Here is a 26156-nt window from a genome sequence, read left to right as displayed (position 1 = left end):
ACACAGAGACTTTTCAAAAGTGCGTCGATATTTTGTGCGTGGCCAGAAAGCAACGCACGAGCTGGCCTCTCTTCCATCGACCACCAAAGCTGAGCCGCAGACAAGGACCAAGTGCGGAGCGGAATAAGGCAGACAGGAATCAGGACTCGTTTTAGGCTTAGCCGGCGTTAAAAGTTTAACGAACCCTTGCCGTTTCCTGCCCAAGGACCTCGCCCTTATGTCTTCAGTATTTAACCACTAGCTTCCAGAGCTGAGCGTTTTTTTTAGACTTTTTCTTTCTTTCCACCAAGCGAAACACAAGAAGAACCCAAGAAGAAAAAGGACTCCAGCGTTCAGTTTTCGGTTTCAATTTGACTCGGGAGCCGCCGAGCAGGCATTAACCCATATGCCACTAGGCGGCTTTACTTCTTTTTTAGTACGAAAGACATTTTGTGCTTCAGGTGATCCCAAAATATTCAAAATTCTCATAAAGGAAAAAGTTTCCTTAGTTCTAGTAATAATATCACACACGGCTTGTTATTGTTGAGAACAAGCTAAGGTTAGCTTTCAAAAGATGTGCGTGGCTAACTAAAAAGTAATGAGGAGTTAATTATTTTTAGTATAGCTTTATTTTTGATTTATTTTCAAATTTTTTTTTTGGTATTGGTTTTTATTTTGCATGCGACATTGCAATTCGTTACAGTTAATGTGTGCTAAGAGCTAGATCCTGTGTTGCTTAGTATTCGATGGAGTAGTCGAAGGAGCCGAACTGGGCGTACTTCTTCTCAAAGTACTTGGCGAAAGTGTCGACGTAGTAGACCTTGACATCCTTGAAGAAGCCGTTGGGCACGAAGAAGTCTGACTCATCGATCTGCCGGTCGAAGGGATACCCGAAGGGTTTAGTGTCCACGAATCGGGTGCCAGAGCCAACTCCCGAGGAGTAGGTGTAATCGAAGTTAGAGAACTGTTCGTACTCCTCGGCGAATGGCGAGACAAAGAAGTAGAATTGCATGGGCATGCCCTGCTCCCATCCCTTGGGCAGTACCAGACGGTCGGGGAAGGCGTTGTGGGGCTCGCTAATGTCCAGGGGGAAGTCGTACTTGCCCTCGCTGGCCAGCATCACGTACTTGTAGAGCTCGGTGTAGGTGATCCTGTCCTCAGCGGTCCAGCTGAACTCCTTGGAGCTGCGCTTGATGGTGTTAGTACCGGCAATGAAGGGGTACACAAAGCTGTCGATCTGCACGAAGTTCTTTCGGTTGTAGTCCAGTGGGATCACGCGGCCGTATTCGTCGAACTTGGGGCCCAGGAAGACGCGGACAACTCCCTTCTGCACCTTGTCTGATTCGATGGTGAACTCAAAGTTGAAGGGCTTGTGGTTAAGGCGGGCCTGACGGGCCAACAGAGCCTTGTCCCATACGTACTGGCCGTCGACGAAAGTCATCTTGTCGTTGAGCAAGTTGGTCACATCGAAGTCCACTATATCGTAGTATGTTACCAGTTTGCTGACGCTCACATCCTTGATGGTGATGCCCTCGTAGAAGAGATCCTTCTGGGTGTACGGCTTCAGGTAGTACTTGAAGGTGTAGAACACATCGGTGAACTTTTTGTAGAAGGTGTAGAAGAAGGGATCCCGCAGCATGGTTTCAAAGTTCAGGAAAATGTTAGGGAACACCTCCATGTCAGTGTAGTCCACATCAGCGAAGTACATATGGGCCAGCATGTAGTAGTAGTTAAAGAAGTACTTGTCAAAGGTGTCAGCATTGCCCTGCAGGTAGTTGCCTACAATCTTAATGGCTTCGGGTTTGTGGAGGTCAAACACCTGACCGTCGGCGGTTTTGTAGAATCCTGTCTCTAGTACCTTGTAGATGCGGCTGAAGAAGTTCTGGATTTGGTTGTACATCTCAAAATTGCCGTAGGTGTAGAAGTCGTAGTAGTTCTTGCGGTAGCTGTAGCCGATGCCGTTGTAGTATATCAGCTGGGGATCGTAGCCGTACTCTATTTGCTTGTACCAGAAGAACTCGGGGATCTCTCCGAAGCCGTTGGCCAGGCGCTCCTGGTAGTATCGGGCCAGAATCTGTTGGACATTGTAGATCCAGTATTCGCCGCGACGGTCCTTGTCCAATCCGAACTGCTTGCCGTTTAAGAAGAAGGCGTAGTCCATGTTGAGGTAGTACCAGTAAGCGTTCCAGCCAAGATCCTCGGTGAAGTAGCTCATCTTGGTTTCATCGTTGAAGAAATCGATGTCGCGGGTATAGTCGACAGGCATGTAAAACTTCTTTAGGCCCTTGACAACATCAACGTACTTGGGATCGTTCACAAATTGGGCAAAGTTTTCCCGCAGGAAGTACTTGTCCTCGACGTACCACTCCTGGTCCAGACCCATCATTTTGTACCACTGCCATGTCTTCCAGTCCTTGGTGTAGAAATAGAAGTTGCCGGTGAACTCACTGTAGTCTTTGTAAAGGATATCCTTGTACTCCTTCTCGTACATGATCAGCTTGCTGAAGACCTCATAGTCGAACTTCTCGGCCGCGTACACGAACTTGCTGTTAAAGAAGTACTGGGGGAAGATTTCGTATATCTGGGGTAGGATCAGACCTTCGAACTCTGGCTTGTGGAGGACGGCCAGGGTCAGGGCATAGACGAACATGCCCTCGTTTACGTGGATGCGGGCCCATGCGACGTTGCGGACGAAGGTCTCCCAATCCTTGGCATAGTAGAAGAAGTTGAACAGACCATATGCCTGCTTGTGGTGGGTTTTGACCAGGGCGCCGAAAAACTCTCCCTTGGGCAGCAGGACTCCAAGCTTGTAGGATTCCCAGAATTTCTCCATGTAAAAATCGAAAGTCTGCGGGGAAGTAGAAGGACATGGTTTTAAGAAGACTCTGTAGTCCTGATGCACTTACCTCGTATTGAGCCTTGTCGGTGATCAGCTTCTGGCCCATCTTAATCCACTCCTCAAACATGAGGGGCTCATCGATGCGGTAGACGACCTCGAAGAGGAACTTTTGCTTCTCTAGGAAGGTCTTGTCGGCGATCTTCACCTGCTGTGTGGGCACGCTGAAGGCGGTCACACAGCCAACGAGGGCCAGTATCACAAGGGTCAACTTCATCATTGGTCCTTTCGCTCCTATTCTTTTCTCCTTCAACTGCTCCGGCTTTGGTTCGCTCAACGACCAACACCTAAAGTCTGTTGCCTTGACTGCACCCAAACAGAGTCTTTTATACCCCCGACTGGAGCCTTGCATTGCACCATATCAGCGGCAGACTCCCGTCATCAGCATAGGTCGCCGCATAGGTCCAATCCCGGCCGAAAATAGCGGTCCACGTTATCTTTGGATGCTGTCATCCGCATCACTCTAGGGCAGGCCTCAATACAGGTGGTGATAAGATAAGACCCACGACCTCGTCAATCGTCTCCAAACGCGCTCCTGTTGTATAATTACTGATCTTTATTGGCGACGGTGACTGTGAATTTTTCGCTGCACTGCGATAATAATTTAGAGCATCGTGATGGCTTTGAACTGCCCACCTCACTGATATGTGCATAAGACGTATCAGTTCAAGTTTAATTTTAGGTGTTTTCATTTCTTTTGAGGAATATTTTGCATCCGGAACCGTATGACTCGCGTTCAGGGCTGGTGAATCCAATGGAAATTTACCTTGATTTTGGTATTATACATAACGTGCATTACACCCCTGCACCGTACTCCTGCTGACTCTCCCCTTCTTTTTATTATATTTGGGTATGTTATTACTTTTTCTTTGCCTAACCATGTCTGTCCGAAAAAAGAGAGTGAAAATTGTGAGTGAAATTCAAACAGATGTGCAAAATGCCTTTCCCCGCCCTGTGTTGATATTGGGTAGAATTTGATTTGCTATAATCGTGTATCAGTCGTTTGGCCAACATTACGTATTTATTTTATGTATGTGACTACATGTATGCCCCGCTAATTCCTTGGCCTTGGTAAAAATCCCAAACGAAAATTGCATATTAAAAGCCAGCTTATGCAACTAATCAGTTATCATCTCCACCGACTGACAGTTCGTGTTTCAGTGCTTCATCTTTGATTTTGCATTTGGGGGGATCGAACAGGGATCAAGTTGTCGTCTCCTTATTTCAAGACGTTGGGAGTTTAATGTGGCGACAGTAATTGACAAATGCGTGACAAATACTTTTTTGGCAAATTGATAGAAATGTACTTCTAGAATCGGCAACTTAATCTATCGAAGTTGTCGACGTTCATACAAAACGGGCAGATAGACTTGGCTAGTGATCCTTCTACCTCTTGTATATTTTATATGTTATCTTATATATTATTCATTAGCCGACAGGAAATTTGGCAATCGCATTTTGTCTGATTTTCTCGCTTTAATGCCAAATTTTATTTAAAGAAAAAGTATGAATTCTAAAAAGGCTGATAAAACATGAATAAGGCGAAAAACTTTTATCAACGCCTATGCAGTCGAGGAAAATGTATCTGAGCTGGCAAATGTGCAACAAGGTCCTCGCTCAAGAACACAAGACCAAGTTTTCCTCCTCAGATCCAGCAGCAGTACCATTTGCAAAGCATACAAATTATGTAATAATGATGGTCATAAAATATGATTTACGCTCTGGATCGGAGAGTGTTGGGAGTAAGAAAACTTTTTCAATAAAATCAAACGTACTCAGAAAGGTCAAGCCAATGCCGTCATCGATCATCAAATAGAAACGAAAATTCAGTCTTACAACTGAACAGAATTAAGTATATGGAAATATGTAAACATAAGTCACTATAAGAGGTATGTCTAATAAACATTAAATCTAGTTATACCCGTTACTCGTAAAGTAAAAGGGTATACTAGATTCGTTAAAAAGTATGTAACAGGCAGAAGGAAGCGTTTCCGACCATATAAAGTATATATATTCTTGATCAGGATCAATAGCCGAGTCGATTTGGCCATGTCCGTCCGTCTGTCTGTCCGTCCGTATGAACGCTGAGATCTCAGGAACTACAAAAGCTAGAAAGTTGAGATTCGGCATACAGACTCCAGAGACATAGACGCAGCGCAAGTTTGTCGATTCATGTTGCCACGCCCACTCTAACGCCAACAAACCGCCCAAAGCTGCTACGCCCACACTTTTGAAAAATGTTTCGATATTTTTTTTATTTTTGTGTTGGTCTTGTAAATTTCTATCGATTTGCCAAAAAACGTGTTGCCACGCAAACTATTACGCCACTAGCTGAGTAAAGGGTATCATATAGTCGGGGAACTCGACTATAGCGTTCTCTCTTGTTTATATTTCAGATCGCTTTAGATATTAATAAGTGTCGCAATACAAAAATATGAAAAGTTTTCCAAATTGGCCAAATAAATTTAAAAGTTCTCATCGCGATGCGTTGACGGTAATTAACTCAGCCCCCTCATCCTTCAAGGATTTCTCAACCACTTGAACTACCCTTACCAAAGCTGTCCGGAAATGATTCATAATAATTGCAATGCGGCATCGTTTTGCCCCGAAAAGCTCGAAAGCCATACATCGTCCTGTTGGCACCATAAAATTGACAAATGTGTCTGTAAACTTAGCTAATAATGCTGCGTACGAATGGGTGGAAAAGTGCTCACTTGCCTCTCATTTTCCCCCATTTTGCAGAATTGACGTCAATGTCGATAAAATAAAGGGACGATACCACGTTTCCTATACCTTCATAGCTATTTTACTTATAATATTTTAATACAAAAAATAAACTTTGTGTTTTCAAAAAGGAAAATTTGTAAGCAATTTCTATTTAAATAATTATTATACATATTTTATTTTTATACCCGTTACTCGTAGAGTAAAAGGGTATACTAGATTCGTTGAAAAGTATGTAACAGGCAGAAGGAAGGGTTTCCGACCATATAAAGTATATATATTCTTGATCAGGACCAATAGCCGAGTCGATATGACCATGTCCGTCTGTCCGTCTGTCCGTCTGTCCGTCTGTCTGTCCGTCCGTATGAACGCTGTGATCTCAGGAACTACAAAAGCTAGAAAGTTAGGATTAAGCATACAGACTCCAGAGACATAGACGCAGCGCAAGTTTGTCGATTCATGTTGCCACGCCCACTCTAACGCCCACAAAGCGCCAAAAGCTGCTACGCCCACACTTTTGAAAAATGTTTTGATATCTTTTCATTTTTGTATTGGTCTTGTAAATTTCTATCGATTTGCCAAAACACTTTTTGCCACGCCCCCTCTAACGCCCACAAACCGCCCAAAACTGCCACGCCCACACTTTTGAAAAATGTTTTGATATCTTTTCATTTTTGAATTGGTCTTGTAAATTTCTATCGATTTGCCAAAAAACTTTTTGCCACGCCCACTCTAACGCCCACAAAGCGCCAAAAGCTGCTACGCCCACACTTTTGAAAAATGTTTTGATATTTTTTCATTTTTGTATTGGTCTTGTAAATTTCTGTCGATTTGCCAAAAAACTTTTTAAATTTAAATGCTGAGTAACGGGTATCTAATAGTCGGGAAACTCGACTATAGCGTTCTTTCTTGTTTTGACTAACTTCCCATTTTAAATACCTGATTTATAACATAGTCTTTTTAGTTCGATATGCAACCGCATTTCTAGCCCCACTTTTGTATTTCATCCCTGGGGTTGAGTTCAAACACCCTTGAAACGCAAATCAAAGAAAAACAAGTTAATGAAAATTATGATGACATTCGAAGAACAACAAAACGCTCCAATATATCAACTGCGGAAGCCGGCATTAGCTGCAGAAGCCGTATTTTTAGTTCGTAAACAAACTTGGATGCGATAGGGTCATTGTAATAGTCATTGGCAGATGATTAAAAGAAAACTAAATTTGCCCAAGAGGGTGTGGTCGGCTCTGAACTGGACTGAGTGGCATTGGGAATTTAATAGATTTTTATATACTTTGTTTTCACTGAAGAATTTCGACAATGCATCGTGACATTATTCCAAATCGAGTCGTTTTTATTCTAGCTCATATTAAATAAAGGCTGACGATTCTGCATTAATTAATATGATTTGACATCGGAAAGAGATTACAACATGCTTTTGAAGGACCGATCGCCGACCAGTTCGTAGAAGCCCTACTGTATTTATCGCTCTCTTTCGTAGACATTCCCACACCGAACGGACAATAAAAAATAGAGGACATGATCCAGGGGTTCGGAATGAGATCCCACAGATTTAGGGCGTTAATTTGCGAAGTGCATCTGAATGTGTTTCATCCGAAATCTGTGGCTCTGTCATTGTATATGTATTTGAAGCTGTGGCCTCTATTGTTAGGTAGGCATCTTCGCTCTTCAATGAGTCGGGGAGTCGGGACAGGACAGGAAATAGGTAAAGAACCTCTTACTGCTCGCCTTTAAATTTCGGTCCACCGCGAGTTCATTGTCAAGTTCACCGGGCACCGTCTGGCATTGAAGCGTCTTTGTTTATATGTATGTGCATATGTGTGTACGTTGCGCTTGCGTCAAATTTGTGGCTTAGACACCGCCCCTCAAAGAGGGGAAGTCTTTGGCTCCTCTACAGTTCCTTTGGGTTTAGTTTTGGTCCGAAAAGGATGCTCCATAAAACAAAAAGATTTCCGAAAGAGACATTTATGTGTTTTTAATTCTCATTCTGTTCCTGAGTGGGGCAAAACTGCGGTGGGGGAGATAATTTTACGCTTTTCTGAGGAATTCGAGCTTGCGGGGAATTACTTTGCAACAGCTCATTGAACTGCACAAGAGGATGCATGTAGTGAAACTTAAGGGAATCAAACCTTCAAAATATATATATGTATATATTATAAATATATGTATATATTATAGTATAAAACTCCAAATGGTATATTTATATATTTTGAATAGTGAAAGCATTATACAAATTTATGTTCATTTAAATGGTTTGTATTAAGTGGAGCGATTTCATTTCGAGTTGAAAATAGAACAAGATCGAAATCGAATCGTGGTTCAGGAGGAAACGAAGGGGACGCGGCCAAGAACAGTTCCAATTTGGACCCCAAGGATATTTAAAGCGAATACTACGTGAGAGATGCTCGAAAGGGCAATCACCTGGCCGAGATGCACAGTGAATTCGCGCGAAGAAGACGAAAAATAAAAATTGAAAAACTAAAATTATAACGAGCCTTAAGAGCTGTTTTTATGCTGGTGTTTCGGCTCCAACGTTGAACCTTCTCGGAGTATTCGAACATAACGAGGCCTAAACAATGCCTTCTCCAACCTAAGAAGTGAAAAATTGAGAGATGGCGAATCCTTTGGAGGGGCCATGCTAAAGTGGCCATAAAAATCATAATGAAGCGGCAACTTAAACAAAATGCCATAAAATGCTTTAAATGAGAACAGCGCAATAAAAAAAGCTTAGCGTCCCGAGGCCAGAAAGCGAATAAGACGGGGCGATATCCTTCTTGGAATTCCAATGGCGGCAAATCAAAGCAGAATCGAATTTTCGGGTTCTAAAACCAAGAATCGTCTCATACATACTTGTATGCAGGCAGCAAATAAGGTCAGCGTGGATTTATACAACATTTCGTAATCGAAGTGGACTTGAACAGACAGTAGGGAATCTGGGAATCTGAAATCAGGGAGAAATGCATTCGATGACCTGGGCCAGGTAGAATAGGATCCAAATCGAAAAGTATTTTTCGACTTTTCGTTTGACTTTATTGTCGTTTTTTTTATTGGTAGCGCTTAGCGCATACCTACATTATTTTGAATATTGTTTATGAATAAATATAAAAGTTTTTAGGTTTGCGGAGTTCACAAATATTAACCATTAACTATTATACGAGAATCAATAAAAGATATTATAATTTTTAATGGTCAATCGTAAAGTTTAATTTCCTCAGTATTTGGGTGCACTTGTAATTTGCGTCACCAAGTGCCAAACAAAAACATAAAGAACGCTATAGTCGAGTTCCTCAAGTATCAGATACCCATTTGAAAGACCAGCAACTCTACAGTCATGTTTAAGCTATCTAGTTTTCTCATTTAGCAAAATAAAAAGCAGAGGGAACTCTCGACTATCAGATATCCGTTTCTGAGCTAAGGGAAACAAGGCATATAGAATCTGCATTCGTTATCTTGGATTTCTAGCTCTTATAGTTCCCAAGAAAACAAAGATCGCGAGATCTTATGTAGAATAATACAAAATACTGCATTCATTAAATTAAAAAAAAATAATTAGCTATCCGGTATAAATGAAAGCCTGCGAAGAATTGTGGGGCTGGTGGGGCGAATCGGGGGCTGTGTCGGCTGTTTAAAAGGCCATTAAGCATCAACTAGCGATAGGGGATCGGGATCAATTTATAAGGAGCAGCTGATTTCCTGCAAGTCATAGCCCCGAAAACGTGGCCAATTCTTCGGAAGTGGTCTTCTTGGGCGATCGAGTCGCGTCTTGGCGCCCAGCAACTCACTCAACTGTTTAACGAAGCCACACGCAAATGCAAATATTACCATAATTATCGCACGTGTTTCACAGACCATGACTAAAGCAATCGCGCCGCGTCCATCTCAGTCAAGCAGTTGAAGCGGCCCCTTATATGGTGTATAAACCCCAGTCCCCTCGAAACCTACCGCAACTTTGCCTCCGTTATGAGACTTAGACAAGGAGGCATGCAATCGAAAGCTATTTACCATGCAGCGGCAGCGCCAGAATCAGCAAAAGGGGAAACCCCCGAGTGAAGAAAGCGGCTCATTACACGTTTTTGAATGTGGTTTTCAGTGCTGTTACTGCACAAGGGGTGCTACCCTAACTTATTGGCTATGCAAGAACTAGTAATAAGTTTTAAGCCTATTATGGGATATAAGAAAAATTACTGTTTTTTCTGTTATTAAATCAATTTAAAGAACATGTAATCCTAGCATCCTAGAAGTATGAATTAAAACTGACACCAATTTTAGCCAACTAGTTCTGGGTACACAAATTTTAAAAATATATTCATACCCCTTTAGTGCAACCAAAATTCGTGGTAATATTAAGTATTCCAAAATCTTTGGTTAATTTTGGGCTCTCAGGCGGTAGTTTACTATGTTTTAGGTATGTTTATACCATTACTATGGCCACTTATAGCCCATAGTGCCCCTAGACTCGCGGCTGGTAATAAAAATCACTTGATTGGAACTGCAAGTGGCTACAGCGACGGCAGCAGCAACGTTTTATTGGTTTATTATGACGACGCTACGCCTCTGGGCAATGGCGCAAGGGCGGGGAGTACCAGTCCCCATCAGCCAAACAATAATATAAAAAATACTCGTCCCACGATGCACCTGTCTGCAAACTCAGCACTGAAAACAGGTCGCAGCCATTGAGATGACCAAAACGGTTTGTTTGTGTTCCCGTTGGAGGTATGCTTTCGTCCTTTTCATATTCTCATGGCAGGCGTCTACTTTTGCTTCTCGTCCCACTCCTGACTTTCTGGTTTATTTTTCGCCAGCAAGGCAATGAAATTTTATGGCCTTGCTGGCCTGGACAAACATAATAAACAGAACACAGCGCCGCATCTTTTCCTCTCAACACTCAATCAATGCATTGCAGCAAATACACGGGGATGGACAAATTAGTTCGATAGTAGAAGAAGGATATAACGAGTTAGTAAGATTCTCCACGACCAATATGTTTTATATGGGGAACCGAGTTGGTACGACTATTTTTCTACACAAAAGGAAAATTTTTTAGTATTTTTGTTTTGTACTTATATTTTTCGATATTTCTTTTCGCCGACTATCGCATCACGATCCCATTTCCAAAAGCGCCCTCATAATTCAAAGGAGTGCAGTCGTTCTGCAATTGGCGGCGCAGCAGTCTGCTAAAGTGCCTCATTTAGTCAGCTCTAACCTCATGTCCATCCACATGCTCGGTGCCATCATGGCTCTCGGATTTGTTCAGATGGCCCCGGCCTATCTGAGTGCTCGCATCTAACTGTCGCATGAGTTATGGTCGTTGCACTGGCTTTCGTACTCATATTCGTCGTCGTCGTGCGATGCCGCACTTGTTGTCCTTTGTGTATCGAATGTGGCTGCAGATAATTTTATTGCCCCTTAAAAACATAAAAAAATACAAAAAAAAAAAATCGAATTCGGGCTGATTCAGAACACTGATAAGATGCTTTACATTAGTTAAGTTTATTTTTTATACTGTAATTTTATCGCTTAAATGTGTAACATTTTTTACAATTGTTCAACCCCATATTAAAATATGATATTTCTACTATTGTTTTTTTTTTGTTTTCGAGATTTCCTTTCTTATGTATAAAAAACAAGAGAGAACGCTATAGTCGAGTTCCCCGACTATCTGATACCCGTTAATCAGCTATTGGAAGTGCGAAGGAGAGTCTTCAACACTGACAGTTTTTGGCGGTTTGTGGGCGATATAGTGGGCGTGGCAACAAGTCGATAGAAATTTACAAGACCAATACAAAAATGAAAAAATTTCAGAACATTTTTCAAAAGTGTGGGCGTGTCAGCTTTGGGCGGTTTGTGGGCGTTAGAGTGGGCGTGGCAACATGAATCGACAAACTTGCGCTGCGTCTATGTCTCTGGAGTCTGTATGCCGAATCTCAACTTTATAGTTTGTAGTTTCTGAGATCTCAGCGTTCATACGGACGGACAGACAGACGGACAGACGGACGGACATGGCCAGATCGACTCGGCTATTGATCCTGATCAAGAATATATATACTTTATATGGTCGGAAACGCTTCCTTCTGCCTGTTACATACTTTTCAACGAATCTAGTATACCCTTTTACTCTACGAGTAACGGGTATAACAAACTACAACAATATGACTGTTTACGGCAGTCCAAATAGTGACGAAGCGCAGCGGGAGAATCCGACACATTACACAGTAAAGAACAATTTTTTGTTGTAGTCTATTCTTAACAAGTGATACACTCGGTATGCTCAAACAAAAAATATTTTTATTAAGCTGGGCGAATGCAAAATCATTGTTTATCACAAAATTTGATATTAAAAAATTTTTATGTTCCTCAACAAGAAAGTTTTTTTTTCGATTTAAGAACACAGCGGAAAACTAAAAACAAACCGAAGAGGACTCACAAAATTCGATGACGATTTTCAGCTCAATAAATTTATGGTGGTCATTTGTGAGCAAATATTTATTCTATTTGCTCATTCTATTTGCGTTTGCGATTACACGGCATAGAAAGATATTTGAAACTTTACGGGCGAGTTGTTCCTTTTTATTTCAGAACAATGCAATTGAAAGAAACACTCGAATTCAAAACTTTTCTTGGGATGAAATCGACTTTCAAAAACATTATATGGTTTCTACTTTTTCCGGCGCATGGGACCAAGGCTAATGGCAAGTTTAGGAGTGACATAAAATACAATTTTATAATGCATATAAAATTTTAATACACCATTCCACACAACACAAAGGCCACCTCCAAAATATCAGGAGAAAATGTTCATGCTATCACTTTGATAGAAATATTTTAGTAGAGCATTAAATTTAATGCGCCCAACAGCAGTAACAGAAACAAGCACTTGTGCAAACAATTTTACATCCCGTCGTTGAAGGCAGAACCGAAACGTTTGCCAATACCTGCATTCCTCCATTCGTCATTTAACTTGGAGTAAGAGCGGAAGAACGTTCCACAACCAATTAAAGTTGCCGTTACATTTAGGGACCGCTTTCTCCGCAGGAAATTAGCAGATCCCCCATAACAAGCTATAAACACCGGATATCTTCTGTTCAAATGGGTCCAATGGAGTTCGTAATAGGACATTTCCCATTATATGATATGATACCTTTTGACCATAATAGCCTCGAAGGCCTTAACACTAAACTTAACAACATTGGAGGAGGAGGCTCAAACTTCCGTATTCCACAACATTTGTGAAATCTATTAACAAGAGTGAACGCTATAGTCGAGTTCCCCGACTTTCTGATACCCGTTACTTAGCTAGTGTAAGTGCGAAGTAGAAATTTCAACACTGACAGTTTTTGGAGGTTTATGGGCGTTAGAGTGGGCGTAGCAAAAAGATTTTTGGAAAATCGATAGAAATTTTCAAGACTAATAAAAAAATTGTATTTTTCAAATGTGTGGGCGTAACAGTTTTGTGGGGGTTAGAGTAGGCGTGGCAACATGGGTCAAGAAACTTGCGCTGCCTGCCTAATCTCAACTTTCCAGCTTTTATAGTTCCTGAGATCTCGACGTTCATACAGACAGAAACTTGATACAAGAAACTTGCGCTGCCTGCCTAATCTCAACTTTTCAGCTTTTATAGTTCCTGAGATCTCGACGTTCATACACACAGACGGACGTGCCAATTTCGACTCGGCTATTGATCCTGATCAAGAAATGGGAAGGCGAACACACGGTGACCAATAGCTACATACGCTTTAGTCACTTCTACTTCACAAATATTAGGGCTACCATAGGGTATCGTGAACTCTTATAGCCCACTTTGCATGAAGTGCTATATATTTCAAAAGCTTGCTTTAATGAAGCTTATACTCGATCTAATTTTGCGGAGACTTTTTAGTGAATGAAAGCATCGTTAACTTAAAACATAAGGACTAAACCCAAAAGACTGGCACGAAGATCGAAAAGCTGAGGTCGTAATACGAAAAAAGCCAATGGAAACTGGGTGTTGAAGGAAATAAAGAAATACTTTTCATTAATAATGGTACTGAAAAGTTTACATATCTATCCTTGCAGGACACGTATTGCATTCAGGGACCTCGAGTTCTCAATAAAAGTACATTTTTAAATGAAAAAATTGGTGGTCAATTAAAAAAAGAAGGATAGGGGAAACGGGCTAGCGAGAAGGCACTGAACTTGTTGGACATTAGGCATTAAGCATATGCGTGTACCAAACTCGGCTTAATTCAAATTCGACAATGATAAACACAAAAGATACATTGATAAGGCAAGGCAGGCAATAAAAATAGTAAGGAGAGTAGAGGGTACGCAAGCTGTTTTGCTCTTGTTTTTGTTGCTTCACTTCTTGTTGGTGTTATGTGTCGTCTAAGTGCGAGCCGCAGTGTTTGGCCTCAACACTTGACTTGCCTATTACCAGGCCCACTTTAATGCTTACGGAGAGGAGAGCTTCATTCAGTTGTGGTCTTTTAAAGTTTATTAACCGAGCACGTGTGAACTAAAAATACCGAAACGTACAAAGACTTTTTTGTCGTCTATGCTGTCTTGGCTTTTACAAAAAAACAGAAACCGGAAATTTGCCCAACATCTCGTAGATGTTTTATGCGGATAGGAAAAGGTAAGTCGAGTTAGCCTTGTTCTCCATTTGAATAGACGAGCTTATATAGTTGAATAAGATGTCTTAAATGTGGCTATGAAGACGTATAAATGTGAAACTAAATATGCCACTTTAAATTAATATAGTCTTCGATATGGTTTCTATGTATATGACTGTACGATGTATATTTAAACCAAGGAAAATAAATATATTAGAAAGCGTGATTCATACAAAAAAAGAACTATTTAAACCAAAGAAAATAAATATTTACAAAGGCGTATGAAAGATTTAAATTAGTCTATCATTACTCTCCTATCTGTATTAAATCTGTGGACTGACTTACCCATCTATCTATAATGGGCATCAGGAAAATCAATTCAATTGGAATCGGAACAACGTTCTCAGCATTGAATTGCATTGCTGGTACATTCACCTCAACACCAGAATGAATTTGAAAACATAACCCACTCGGGGTAGAATCTTCTGGAACACCTGCGAAGCAAAAACAAAACAAGAGAGAACGCTATAGTCGAGTTCCCCGACTATCTGATACCCGTTACTCAGCTAGTGGAAGGGAGAAGGAGAGTCTTAAACACAGTTTTTGGCGATTTGTAGGCGTTATAGTGGGCGTGGCAGAAAGTTTTTTGGCAAATCGGTAGAAATTTACAAGACTAATACAAAAATGAAAAAATATAAAAACATTTTTCAAAAGTGTGGGCGTAGCAGCTTTGGGCGGTTTGTGGGCGTTATAGTGGGCGTGGCAGAAAGTTTTTTGGCAAATCGATAGAAATTTAGAAGACTAATACAAAAATGAAAAAATATCAAAACATTTTTCAAAAGTGTGGGCGTGGCAGTTTTGGGCGGTTTGTGGGCGTTAGAGTGGGCGTGGCAACATGAATCGACAAACTTGCGCTGCTTCTATGTCTCTGAAGTCTGTATGCTTAATCTCAACTTTCTAGCTTTTGTAGTTCCTGAGATCACAGCGTTCATACGGACGGACAGACAGACGGACAGACGGACGGACGGACAGACGGACAGACGGACAGACGGACATGGTCATATCGACTCGGCTATTGGTCCTGATCAAGAATATATATACTTTATATGGTCGGAAACGCTTCCTTCTGCCTGTTACATACTTTTCAACGAATCTAGTATACCCTTTTACTCTACGAGTAACGGGTATAAATATTATATTTTGGTATTACCATTGGCGTGGCTCATTCATGAAGTTGATTTTGTCTTTTTTATGTGTGCTTCTGTAGATCAGAAGTCCAAGATAATTTGGCAAAAAATCATGTTGGCTAAAAGAGGGAAACCAACATGGATTCATAACTTTTCATTCAAGCCACGTACTCGATAGACCCACACGGATACAGGCAGGTACTTGCCGCTTTTTACATTATCGGATGTTGTTTGTGTTACCTGTCGCGGGGCAGTCGCATTCAATTGGGATTCAAGTGAAACGAACGACGTACATACAATACGAAAAAATTAGGCTCTGTTCATTCATTAAACAAAACCAACTCGCGGACACTCTTAATGCCCGAACATATTCACACAAAACATACTTAAGATAATTGACTTGTGTGCATGCGCAGCATTTCTCTCTTATTTTCCCAGATTTTCTAATTAGTCATCTACAGCCACAGCCTCTCACTATTGAGTGAACTTAATCGTTGCGAAATACATAATATATTTACTACCCGTTGTTTTTATTACGAGTTTCGTGGCGCATACAAAACCGGGAAAATACGTTGAGGCAATGACGAAAATTGAAAACGAAAACAAACCCGAAAAAGACGAAAGCACAACAACCGCAACTGGTTTGGCCTGGCCGATTATAAGGTGAATGAATTTGCAAAAAAACAAAAAATCGCGTCAAAAAGGAAGTGGAACGAAGCTAACCATAAAACAAGGGAGATCGCAATAATCGAGTTCCTCGAATATCAGATATCTTACAATTATTTAATAAATAAAAAACAATGAAATCATTTTAAAAAATTGGGCTCGCTGTTAGAGTGAGCGTGGTTAAGGATTTTGAAAAAATTTCAAAAATGTAGGTTGACCATCTTGGGCAGTTTGTATGTGTATGTGTAGAGTGGTTGTAGAGAATTTTTGTTTTGCACTAAAAATGAAAGTGTTCGAAATATTATGTTTTCGGATAGAGAACTCTGATTTCAGTCCTTTCTCTCACTGGTTTTTTGATCACTAAGTTATGCGTTTCTTGTCTAGGATAAAAGTCAATGAATGCATCCATCAGATACAAACATACTGTACTGATGTCATGCGCAGTTGTCTTGAAATACAATTCAATTTGCTCAAATGTTCATTAAAACGACTGAAATGATGTGTTATTGTGACTTAGGACTGGCATAAACGACTTATTAATGAGGAGCGCAAATAATCGGAATATCTGTTGAACTCGAGGAATGGAATTTTACCCACTTGGCACTTTTCGAGCCAATACTTTTCTTCGTTTCACCTTTATTCAATTGATATGGCTAATGTCACTTTTGTGGTAATTTTCCCCTGCCGCGATTATATGGAAAAGTTTACAAAAGTTTCCATTACAAGTTGAGGCAGACAGCTCAACAAGTTGGGTTGTTCAAGGGGTCACTAAGAGGCAAGGATGGGGGAGCACGGCACGAGACTTGAAAGGGTGATAATCGGCCGACGGAGGGGGAGGGCTTCTCTGATTATCGTCTACATTGTGCGTTCTGAGTTTTTATGCCTTGCCTTGCAGTTCATAGAAGGCATTTAAAGTCGGGGACCAACCCTATGCTTGAATGGAAAACAGTCACTTGTGGAGGGACCGGAGATTCGCCGATTAGTTATGAGTGCGTTATTCTCGGAAAATAATATAAATGGGTAGTGTGTGTAATATTGCTTACCATACACGAATAGTGGAAAGTTATCTGAAGGTTATGTATCAGGGAAGACATTTTTGCGTTAAATACGTTTATATTATGTTATCTGTTATATGTTTTTGCGTGATAATTTAGCAGTGCGTGATATGCAGTAGCAATAAAATAGTGTGTCATCAATAAGGAGAATCCAAGTTAAAAGTTTTTATGAGAATTATTGGGTAGCCTACTACTCATCCCATAATAAAAAGCTGTAACGTTTAATCTCTTAAATATCACACACAGATTGCTAATTGCCGAACTATTTAAATCTTCTCCCACATGCCTAGCTACAGCGTAACATCAATATGTCCCACTTTGGCCTTATGGCGGTCACCAATATACACCCACGATTACCAGCTCGTAAATGTCAGTTGGATTTTGGGGTTGAGATACTGCAGTTGAATATTTCATTTCGTTTACTTGATATTTTAGGTAGGCCATGCTTCCCTCTTAGCTGTAAAGTCTACTCTTCTCTTTCCATCCGTTCCATTTTTTTTATTTGGATCTGTTATTATATCCGTTAATCCTAGAGTAAGAGGGTATATTAGGTTCGTTGAAAAGTCGGTTGCGGTAGATGATCAACATCACTATCCCCGTCGATCTGCCAATGTTCGTCTGTACGTCCGTCAATTTTTTTGATGTTACGCCAAAAAACTGCTCAATACTGCCACGCCCAAACTTATAAAGAATTGGTTAATTTGTATGATTTTATTATTATATTTGAACTTTTTTATCGATATGACAATGAAATATTAACATTTCCAGTTCGCATTACCAATAGCTGAGTAAGGAAGGAACTCGACTATAACGTTAATTATACCCGTTACTCGTAGAGTAAAAGGGTATACTAGATTCGTTGAAAAGTATGTAACAGGCAGAAGGAAGGGTTTCCGACCATATAAAGTATATATATTCTTGATCAGGACCAATAGCCGAGTCGATATGACCATGTCCGTCTGTCCGTCTGTCCGTCTGTCTGTCCGTCCGTATGAACGCTGTGATCTCAGGAACTACAAAAGCTAGAAAGTTAGGATTAAGCATACAGACTCCAGAGACATAGACGCAGCGCAAGTTTGTCGATTCATGTTGCCACGCCCACTCTAACGCCCACAAACCGCCCAAAACTGCCACGCCCACACTTTTGAAAAATGTTTTGATATCTTTTCATTTTTGAATTGGTCTTGTAAATTTCTATCGATTTGCCAAAAAACTTTTTGCCACGCCCACTCTAACGCCCACAAAGCGCCAAAAGCTGCTACGCCCACACTTTTGAAAAATGTTTTGATATCTTTTCATTTTTGTATTGGTCTTGTAAATTTCTATCGATTTGCCAAAACACTTTTTGCCACGCCCCCTCTAACGCCCACAAACCGCCCAAAACTGCCACGCCCACACTTTTGAAAAATGTTTTGATATTTTTTCATTTTTGTATTGGTCTTGTAAATTTCTATCGATTTGCCAAAAAACTTTTTGCCACGCCCACTCTAACGCCCACAAATCGCCAAAAGCTGCTACGCCCACACTTTTGAAAAATGTTTTGATATTTTTTCATTTTTGTATTGGTCTTGTAAATTTCTGTCGATTTGCCAAAAAACTTTTTAAATTTAAATGCTGAGTAACGGGTATCTAATAGTCGGGAAACTCGACTATAGCGTTCTTTCTTGTTTTTGTTTTGTTTTATTTTTCGTGCCCCAAATTGTATTCATTATTACTCTCTGCACTTCGCACAAAAATAAGTTCATAATTAACATAAAATTTTAAAAGACTGTTTATATTTACAATGCGCTGCATATACTACTTATTTATGGGGCATCAAGTCTCTGATAAAAAAATGTTTACAGATTGAACAAGTGAGAATGAATAGTCGAGTTCCCCGAATATCTGATACCCGTTACTCAGCTAGTGGAAGTGCGAAGAAGAGTCATCAACTCTGACAGTTTTTGGCGGTTTGTGGGCGTTAGAGTGGGCGTGGTAAAAAGTTTTTAGGCAAATCGATAGAAATTTACAAGACTAATACAAAAATGAAAAAATATCAAAACATTTTTCAAAAGTGTGGGCGTGGCAGCTTTGGGCGTTAGAGTGGGCGTGGCAAAAATCGATAGAAATTTAGAAGACCAATAAAAAAATGAAAAAATATATGAAATAGACCGACAGACAGACGGACGGACAGACGGAAATGGCTATCGACTCGGCTATTGATCCTGATCAAGAATATATATACTTTATATGGTCGGAAACGCTTCCTTCTGCCTGTTACATACTATTCAACGAATCTAGTATACCCTTTTACTCTACGAGTAACGGGTATAAATATATTTTTTTCACATTTCTTCCAATTTTTGATGATGAGTGGTGCGGGGTTTGGGGCCTTTTTCGTCATAACTTGGCCAATAATGCACAGCTAAAATAAAGACTGTTTTGTGCTGCTAATAAATATAGCTAACTATGTCTATCCATACTTTTTCGATTTTCGAAAAAAAAAAAATTTTTTAAATTTTTGTGTGCGGGGTGCGGGGTTTGGGGCCTTTTTCGTCATAACTTGGCCAAAAATGCACAGCTAAATTAAAGACTGTTTTGTGCTGCTAATAAATATAGCTAACTATGTCTATACATACTTTTTCGATTTATATGGTCGGAAACGCTTTCTTCTGCCTGTTACATACTTTTCAACGAATCTAGTATACCATTTTACTCTACGAGGAACGGGTATAAAAACCATATTTAACGACTCAAACATTTCTGACAGTGCGTTTCTGGTCTAAGGCCTTCGAGAAGGAGAAAGAGTCGAAGTCATGAAACGAGATAGGGTCACTTTTTACGAGAGTTGCGTTTTTAGTGCTTTTAATGACTTCTAGCGTGCCCCATGCAGCCTGGAGTCCAGAAACGAGGGGATGGGGAACTGAGAATCAGCGACGAATGAAACGTGGAAATGGACTCAGGTGCCGGTAAGGTGGGAATGCGGCGAAAGGTAGCGGAGATGCGCATTTAATGCCGCATATTGCATTGCCAGCACTTCACTGGAATTCTAGAGGTGCTTGAATAATAAAATGAATCTTTTCGTCGTGGGGACGGTCAAAATCTATCGAAACAAAGACATATTGCAAAAAATAATACCAAAATAAATGTAATTGTAGATGGACAACCTATTGTGGGCGTGCCCAAATCGTTTGGTGGCATATCGATAAAAATAGGTAAAACAAATAATAAAATGTGACAATTTAAGGCGGCGGTGAGTTGGTTAGAAAAGAGTTTGCGTCGCAGCGTTATGGAAAAAGCCAGCATAATGTGAATAGAATCTGCCTGGTTAAACTGAACCTTCTAGCTTATGGACAGACAGAGGTACATATTAATATTGACTCGGCTAGTGATCAAGATTAAGTTTTTTTTTTTTGTTCGTTCGGAAAGGCCATACTTCACCTGATACTTACAGTGGCTGCTGCTTTTCAATGAATAGAGTATACCCTCTTACTCTACGAGCATTGACCTCTCCCAGTCACAGCATTAGGTTTTATAACCTGGTTTAATATTTTCTATTTTAATTTTTGACCCATAAAAATTCTTAAAATTTTCTCAGGAATCACTTGCTTAAAGCCAGCTAAAGATAATGCTGTGGAAATACACTTGGTCTTAAAGTAATCAACTTAATCGTTTTCTCTTCCAATGCCACAAAATATATTTCCATTGTTGCAAACAGTTTCGGTTTTTTTCGCCTGGCCAACTTCAAGCTGTCATGTTGTGTGAGGTGGCAATGCAAGGACAAAGTTGCTACAGAAAGGAAAGGCGCTTAATTTGTCTTAATTTCGAATCAAGGCAAAATCAGTTGGGCATGCAGCAATCCCGCTGCAGTTCCATTGCAATACAAGCATGATGTGGTTACATGTGGCATGAGGAAGTTGCAGAAGCACCAACTTGCGTTGGCATGTGGCAGGCCAACTTGTGTAAAAAACCTGGCAAGTGCCGCTTTGTGGAAATTGTGGCAATGGCCCTCATCCACGTCCACCACTAGTTAAACCGCCGGTTTGCCTACATTGCCCCTTGAGTCCCTCTGAAATAATCCATCGCCACTTTGGGGTCATCCACATGTCGGGCATTTTGCTTGAAATTTGTTTGTTTGGCTTTGACTTTTATGCTGCCCCATTTTCTTCTCCATTGCCGCAATTGCTATTGCCATTTGTCCAAAAACAATAAATGGTAAATAAAAGAAAATAATTCTGCGTTAACCAAACAAAACCAAACTGACATAAAACAAACAAGGGCAAGATTTAAATCGTTCGTGGAACTAAACTGAATTCGGTCAGTTTGAATATTTTCAATAAGCTATTTCAGCACGCTAGTTATCGCACAACCATGATGACCTCACCACCCAGTGCAATTTCCTCGACCTGATCTCATTTATTGTACGTCGGAGTCTGTAAGACCGAGAACCTTTGTGATCTAATATCAGCCAGAATTCACAAACCAGATGACGTATACAGTCGAGGGGCCAAGTCAATGCGTCAGCTATGCATTTGTCGCGTGTGTCATCGATTGCAGTACAAGCGTAGTTAGAGCTCTCTATTTGTAGATCCCCGCCGGCGGTGACTAATACGCCAGTCGCCAATGTGGGTCAGACATGAATTTGCATTTAGCCAAGTCTATTTTGGGTCGATGGCGTCAAATGCAGAAAATATTTCGGTCATAAAATCAGCCACAACATTGCGAATTAATCATACGACTCGAGTTGAGTTAAGTGTGCGGTACCAGGCAAAAATTGTTTAGGTAAACCATTTTGTAGGTCTAGACGACGGAATACTCTGTTGATCTACAAATCAAAGATGCATTAAAATAGAAATTTAAAAACTGTTTATTTATGGAAATCCTGAGAAAATGTAGTTAACCACCTTTCATTCTCGTAAAAAAAAAGGATAGCTTTTTTGCGGCTTTCTCGAATTCTCCCATACTGTGGACTTGTAAAACTTTACAAGTCACAGGATCCGACAAGGCGGCGATGGAGCTGGAGGAGTAGTTGGCAAAAATCAATTGACATGATTTTCATACGAATTGCCATAACAACAACAGTGCTAACCCATATATTACAGCTCACTCCGGTTCGTGGTACGAATGTTGGTTCCCAAATACGGAAATGTATCTTCGTGATCGATCAAACTTGGGCCTCTGCCCGTAACTATGGGAGACCAATTTCACTTGCTATTCAAACTAACCTAAGCCAAGTCGAAAGACGAAGCGTTGGCCAGAAATCAGTTGGGAAACAGCGAGCCAAGGAGCTGGGACGCTCGGCAAAATTCAGATAATATAGACTCCAGACAAGTGAAGGCAAGAGGAACTTACACTCCGCGAAAATATGTGCGACTGCGGCTGCTACTCCTACTGTCTGCATGACAGCTCCTGCTACAGCCACTACCACTCGCATTCTCACTTGCACTCGCATCACTGCTGTGCGGGCTATAAATATTTGAAGTGCCTTTGCCGATACTATCGCCATGGGCACTGCACCTGCTCCTGCTGGCGGCGGAAATGCTATCTGCTCTAAGCTGGATAAGGGCACTTTCCAGAATAAGGATGAGGCGGAGATCCACGACAGATGAGGCACAAAAGGAAACACCACACAAATCACAAATCACAATTCAAACAACGCAAATCAACAAAGAAATCACAAGATGAAGTCCTTTAAGCAGTTGCATAACACTTGGCTACATCCAATCGAGCAGGAGTGAAATGGAATATGAAAAATGGGTTGAGAAATGGAGAGGAGAGAATCAGAAAGAGAGCAGCAAACAACTAGCGTGCATACGGATCGTATGTGCAACGTTTTCAGTTGTCGTGTGAGTGAGTGTGCATGTGATTTTGCCTGTAAGTGAAAATGGTTCAAGGATGTGGCTAACATTGTTATCGACTGCGTTTTGCATTTTGCATCTGCAAAATCCCCATTCACACCAAACATACACCTAAACGCAGTAAAGCAAATCGTATTAGTGCCTAAGTATTACTTCACACCCCACAATAAATACTTGATTAACACCCAGAACACATCGTTACCAAACTAAATACATTTAATGCTAGAGCGTAAGTGCGTATCGGCCGACGTTCAAGTTTTTCGCCATATTTGTTACGTTTCCAATTTAAAAACAATCCAATAATAAAGTTTTAATCCAACACCACCAAAAATATACACTTTTCAATGGAAGGGATGAAGTATTTATATTTATATATCACCTTTTGTGATTTTATATGTGACAGCGAGTGCCGGACAAATTCTTGACTCCCGCTAGCTTGGTGTTGGGAAATTCAAGACTCATGAATATGAAATGATAGCGCAGAATTAGCGAAAAAGGTATGGGACCTAAGTGGTAACTAAAACTGAGATGGGGGCGTATCACCTTTGGTGTACAATTTTGATTATCCTGCAATGCACGGGTTGACATTTCTGTTATCAAAATTAACATTTTGTTGGTGGATTGTAAAAATGTGTCAATAATTTAGGGTCAGTATCAAACAATTCTTTGAAGGACTAAAAAGCAAATTAAAGAAAACGCAACATGTACTCTTTTAATACCACCGCTTTAATAGATCCATCTTTAAGAAGACTCCTCCTTAACTAGTTTCTTTGGAACAGTCTCGATAATGAAGTCCACACCTACCGCCGACAAGTTTTTGTTATACGCCCACAGGCCCCTTTTCTGCCACCACCTTCCGTTTTTCCCTTTTCTGCCTTTTTTATGAATTCCCCTTTATCAAAATTTCCAAGTGACTAAATTTAAATTACGCATTCAGAAAAAAGCACACACCGCCAACAAAAACTTCTCGTAAATTTGGGGGCGGCAGGTGGACAAAGAAGGGGCGTGGCTGTCGACGAAAACATCGCTTGACTGCAACAATGTTGCCGAAACATAATTATTTGGTGCTTTATGCTCGATTACCGCTCCTCATTTGCTTGCTTCTCTGGCCACTTAATTTTGCTTTACTCCTCTGGTCACTCGAATTAAAAACCATACATTACTCTAATGGAAATGTTGAAGACATATTCGAAAATTTGTTGGCATATTATTAAAAATTAGAAAGACAATAAAATTAAGCAGAGAGCATGCTATAGTCGTTACCCGTTACCTACTAAAGCTAGTGGAAGTGCAAACGAGAAATTTTAACATTTTATGGAGTTCTGGTCAAAACAGCAGGAAAAAAAATTAAAATAAAAAATATACAATTTTTTGAAAAGTGAGGGCGTGACTGCTTGGTGGTTTGTGGGAGTTAGTCTAATCCATGTAAAAGACTTGCAAAAAATGGAAATTGATAACCACGATTTTTGTATTTCCGCTCCATTAATAATAAAACTTCCAACTTTTAAGTACAAGACATATGAACTCGCTTTAATAGGAACTTGACAATGTATCAGCTTCCTGCTTTGGCCCCTCGTTCTGACTTAACCCATTACATCCATCGTTGCCCGGTCTCAATCAGTTGTCAGTGGTTCCTTCTCACACTGTTTGCTGGCTCTATTAGCAGCCGCATGACACAAAATACTCTGGCCAACAAGTCTGTTAGTCCCCTCCGCCATCTCAACCTATTTTTGCCTCCGTCTGCGACTCGCTCCTTCATTATGTCTGCCTGCATTTGGCGCAACAATGTTGCAGTTGAATTATGCCCAAGAGGCGGAGATGAACAAACAACTTAAGCGCTTAAACTTGAAGTTTTTATTTATTTTATTTTTTGCTTAGCCCTCTTCTACCCCTCAACTTAACACTGCCTTGGCTGGCTGGAAAAAAATTGGTTTAGTGCGACCAACAACGCCGACGAGTTAATGATGCTTTTGGTTCCAGCATGCGCTGGCCTCCGTTTCTTTTCTCAGCAAATTGGACTGAGTTGGCAGTCTTCAGGTTAAACAACAATTGCAAATCATTGAAGTCACTAGCACGTTAAAAGAGATGGCTACAGTGGGAGTGAAAGAAAAAAGGCAGAGCAAGCGGAAACATTATTATTTTCTTTTTTTCAAACCCATTTGAAATCATAGTTACCAATTTGGCGATAAAATACAAATTTAGTCTTCGATTAGCAAAAATTACTTACGCTGGCAATTGCGTCCTTGCCTCTGAATGTTTAATTATGTGGGATTTTGTATTACCTGTAATATCACAGCAATTAATTTATTTTCCGGTTTTAATAACTTCATCGTCAAATACTTTCAAAATAGAGTTACTTCCTTAGAGGATAGGGTATGCAAAACTACAAGAGATATTTTGCGAACTTACTGTCCTATTGTGTCATCTGTCTTGCACCTTCATCCCCTCGGTCTGTCTGAGCCCATTTTCTACCCCCTCAAAACCCCTTATCTTTGTCTGCAATCGCAATCATATTTACTTTCTGCCGCTGGCGCAGGCGCACCATTTTTGCAGTCGATCTGCATTTTTTGCCGGTTTTATATTACTTTTTTATTTTGCAAATGCAATTCATACATTTCCATTGAGCTGGCTGTCTACAGGTCCCCTTAAACCCCATTCGGTCCGTCTGTGGCTGCAACAATGTTGCTAAGTGAAGTGCTGGCAAATGTGCAAAAAAAGAATGGCACATTTTTTTTGCCTTGGTTGCATTTGCTATTTGTGTGTTGTTTTCCGTTTTCTGTTGCGCTGTATTTGACGTTCGCCTTTGTTGTCTTCTGTTTGGTAGAGACTTGTTGTCATCTGCTTTGGCCAAACATTTTCTTTTTGCGTGTCTTGCTGCTTTTCTGCGGATTTTCTTTCTCTCCGTACCACCAGTGGTATTTCTTGTCTTCAGTTTCGTATTTTTACCTTTCCTTTGTTGGTCTTCTTGTTATTGACGCTGCTAATTAAGTGTTGGACCCAACGCAATTTAAATTCAATAAACAACGCAATCCCTGGCAAACAAAAACAAATCATTGTATGAGCATTTGTTTTGCCTTATTATATAGTGATGGCTGTGACGGTTATCGATTGCACGGGCAAAAGCTAAAAGCACAAGCTAAATAACAAATTTGGAAAAAAATAAACGGAGAAAAATAGGGAAAGTCGGATGAAGACGACAATAA

The 26156-nt window shown here is 40.5% G+C and overlaps 2 protein-coding genes across 2 annotated transcripts; one reads left to right on the top strand and one right to left on the bottom strand.

Annotated features, from left to right (window-relative positions):
• Window positions 1–652: 652 nt before the first annotated feature.
• LOC120449329 (larval serum protein 1 gamma chain) lies at window positions 653–17243 on the bottom strand. The gene is made up of 3 exons (XM_039631729.1): window positions 17105–17243; window positions 2886–3758; window positions 653–2827 (listed from the first exon to the last, which is right to left on the bottom strand). The coding sequence occupies exons 2-3, from the start codon at window positions 3225–3227 to the stop codon at window positions 716–718; spliced, it is 2454 nt and encodes an 817-aa protein (XP_039487663.1). The 5' UTR covers window positions 3228–3758; window positions 17105–17243; the 3' UTR covers window positions 653–715.
• Window positions 17244–22334: 5091 nt separating this feature from the next.
• LOC120448487 lies at window positions 22335–23269 on the top strand. The gene has a single exon (XM_039630516.2). It carries the CDS (start codon window positions 22461–22463, stop codon window positions 22647–22649), a length of 189 nt encoding a protein of 62 aa, XP_039486450.1. The 5' UTR covers window positions 22335–22460; the 3' UTR covers window positions 22650–23269.
• The last annotated feature ends 2887 nt before the right edge of the window (window positions 23270–26156 follow it).

This window comes from Drosophila santomea, chromosome 3L, assembly GCF_016746245.2.
Source record: "Drosophila santomea strain STO CAGO 1482 chromosome 3L, Prin_Dsan_1.1, whole genome shotgun sequence".
Classification (NCBI taxonomy): Eukaryota; Metazoa; Arthropoda; class Insecta; order Diptera; family Drosophilidae; genus Drosophila; species Drosophila santomea.
The sequence above is the reverse complement of the archived record's forward strand: the minus strand, read 5'-3'. Positions and strand labels throughout refer to the sequence as shown.

Bases quoted from the DNA above. Each gene is read 5' to 3' on its own strand.
- LOC120449329 (XM_039631729.1), bottom strand. From the start codon at position 3,227: ATGCAAGGCTCCAGTCGGGGGTATAAAAGACTCTGTTTGGGTGCAGTC. The intron at 2,828-2,885 runs GTAAGTGCATCA...ACTTCCCCGCAG, and splicing joins CCGACAAGGCTCAATACGAG to ACTTTCGATTTTTACATGGA.
- LOC120448487 (XM_039630516.2), top strand. From the start codon at position 22,461: ATGTGCGACTGCGGCTGCTACTCCTACTGTCTGCATGACAGCTCCTGC.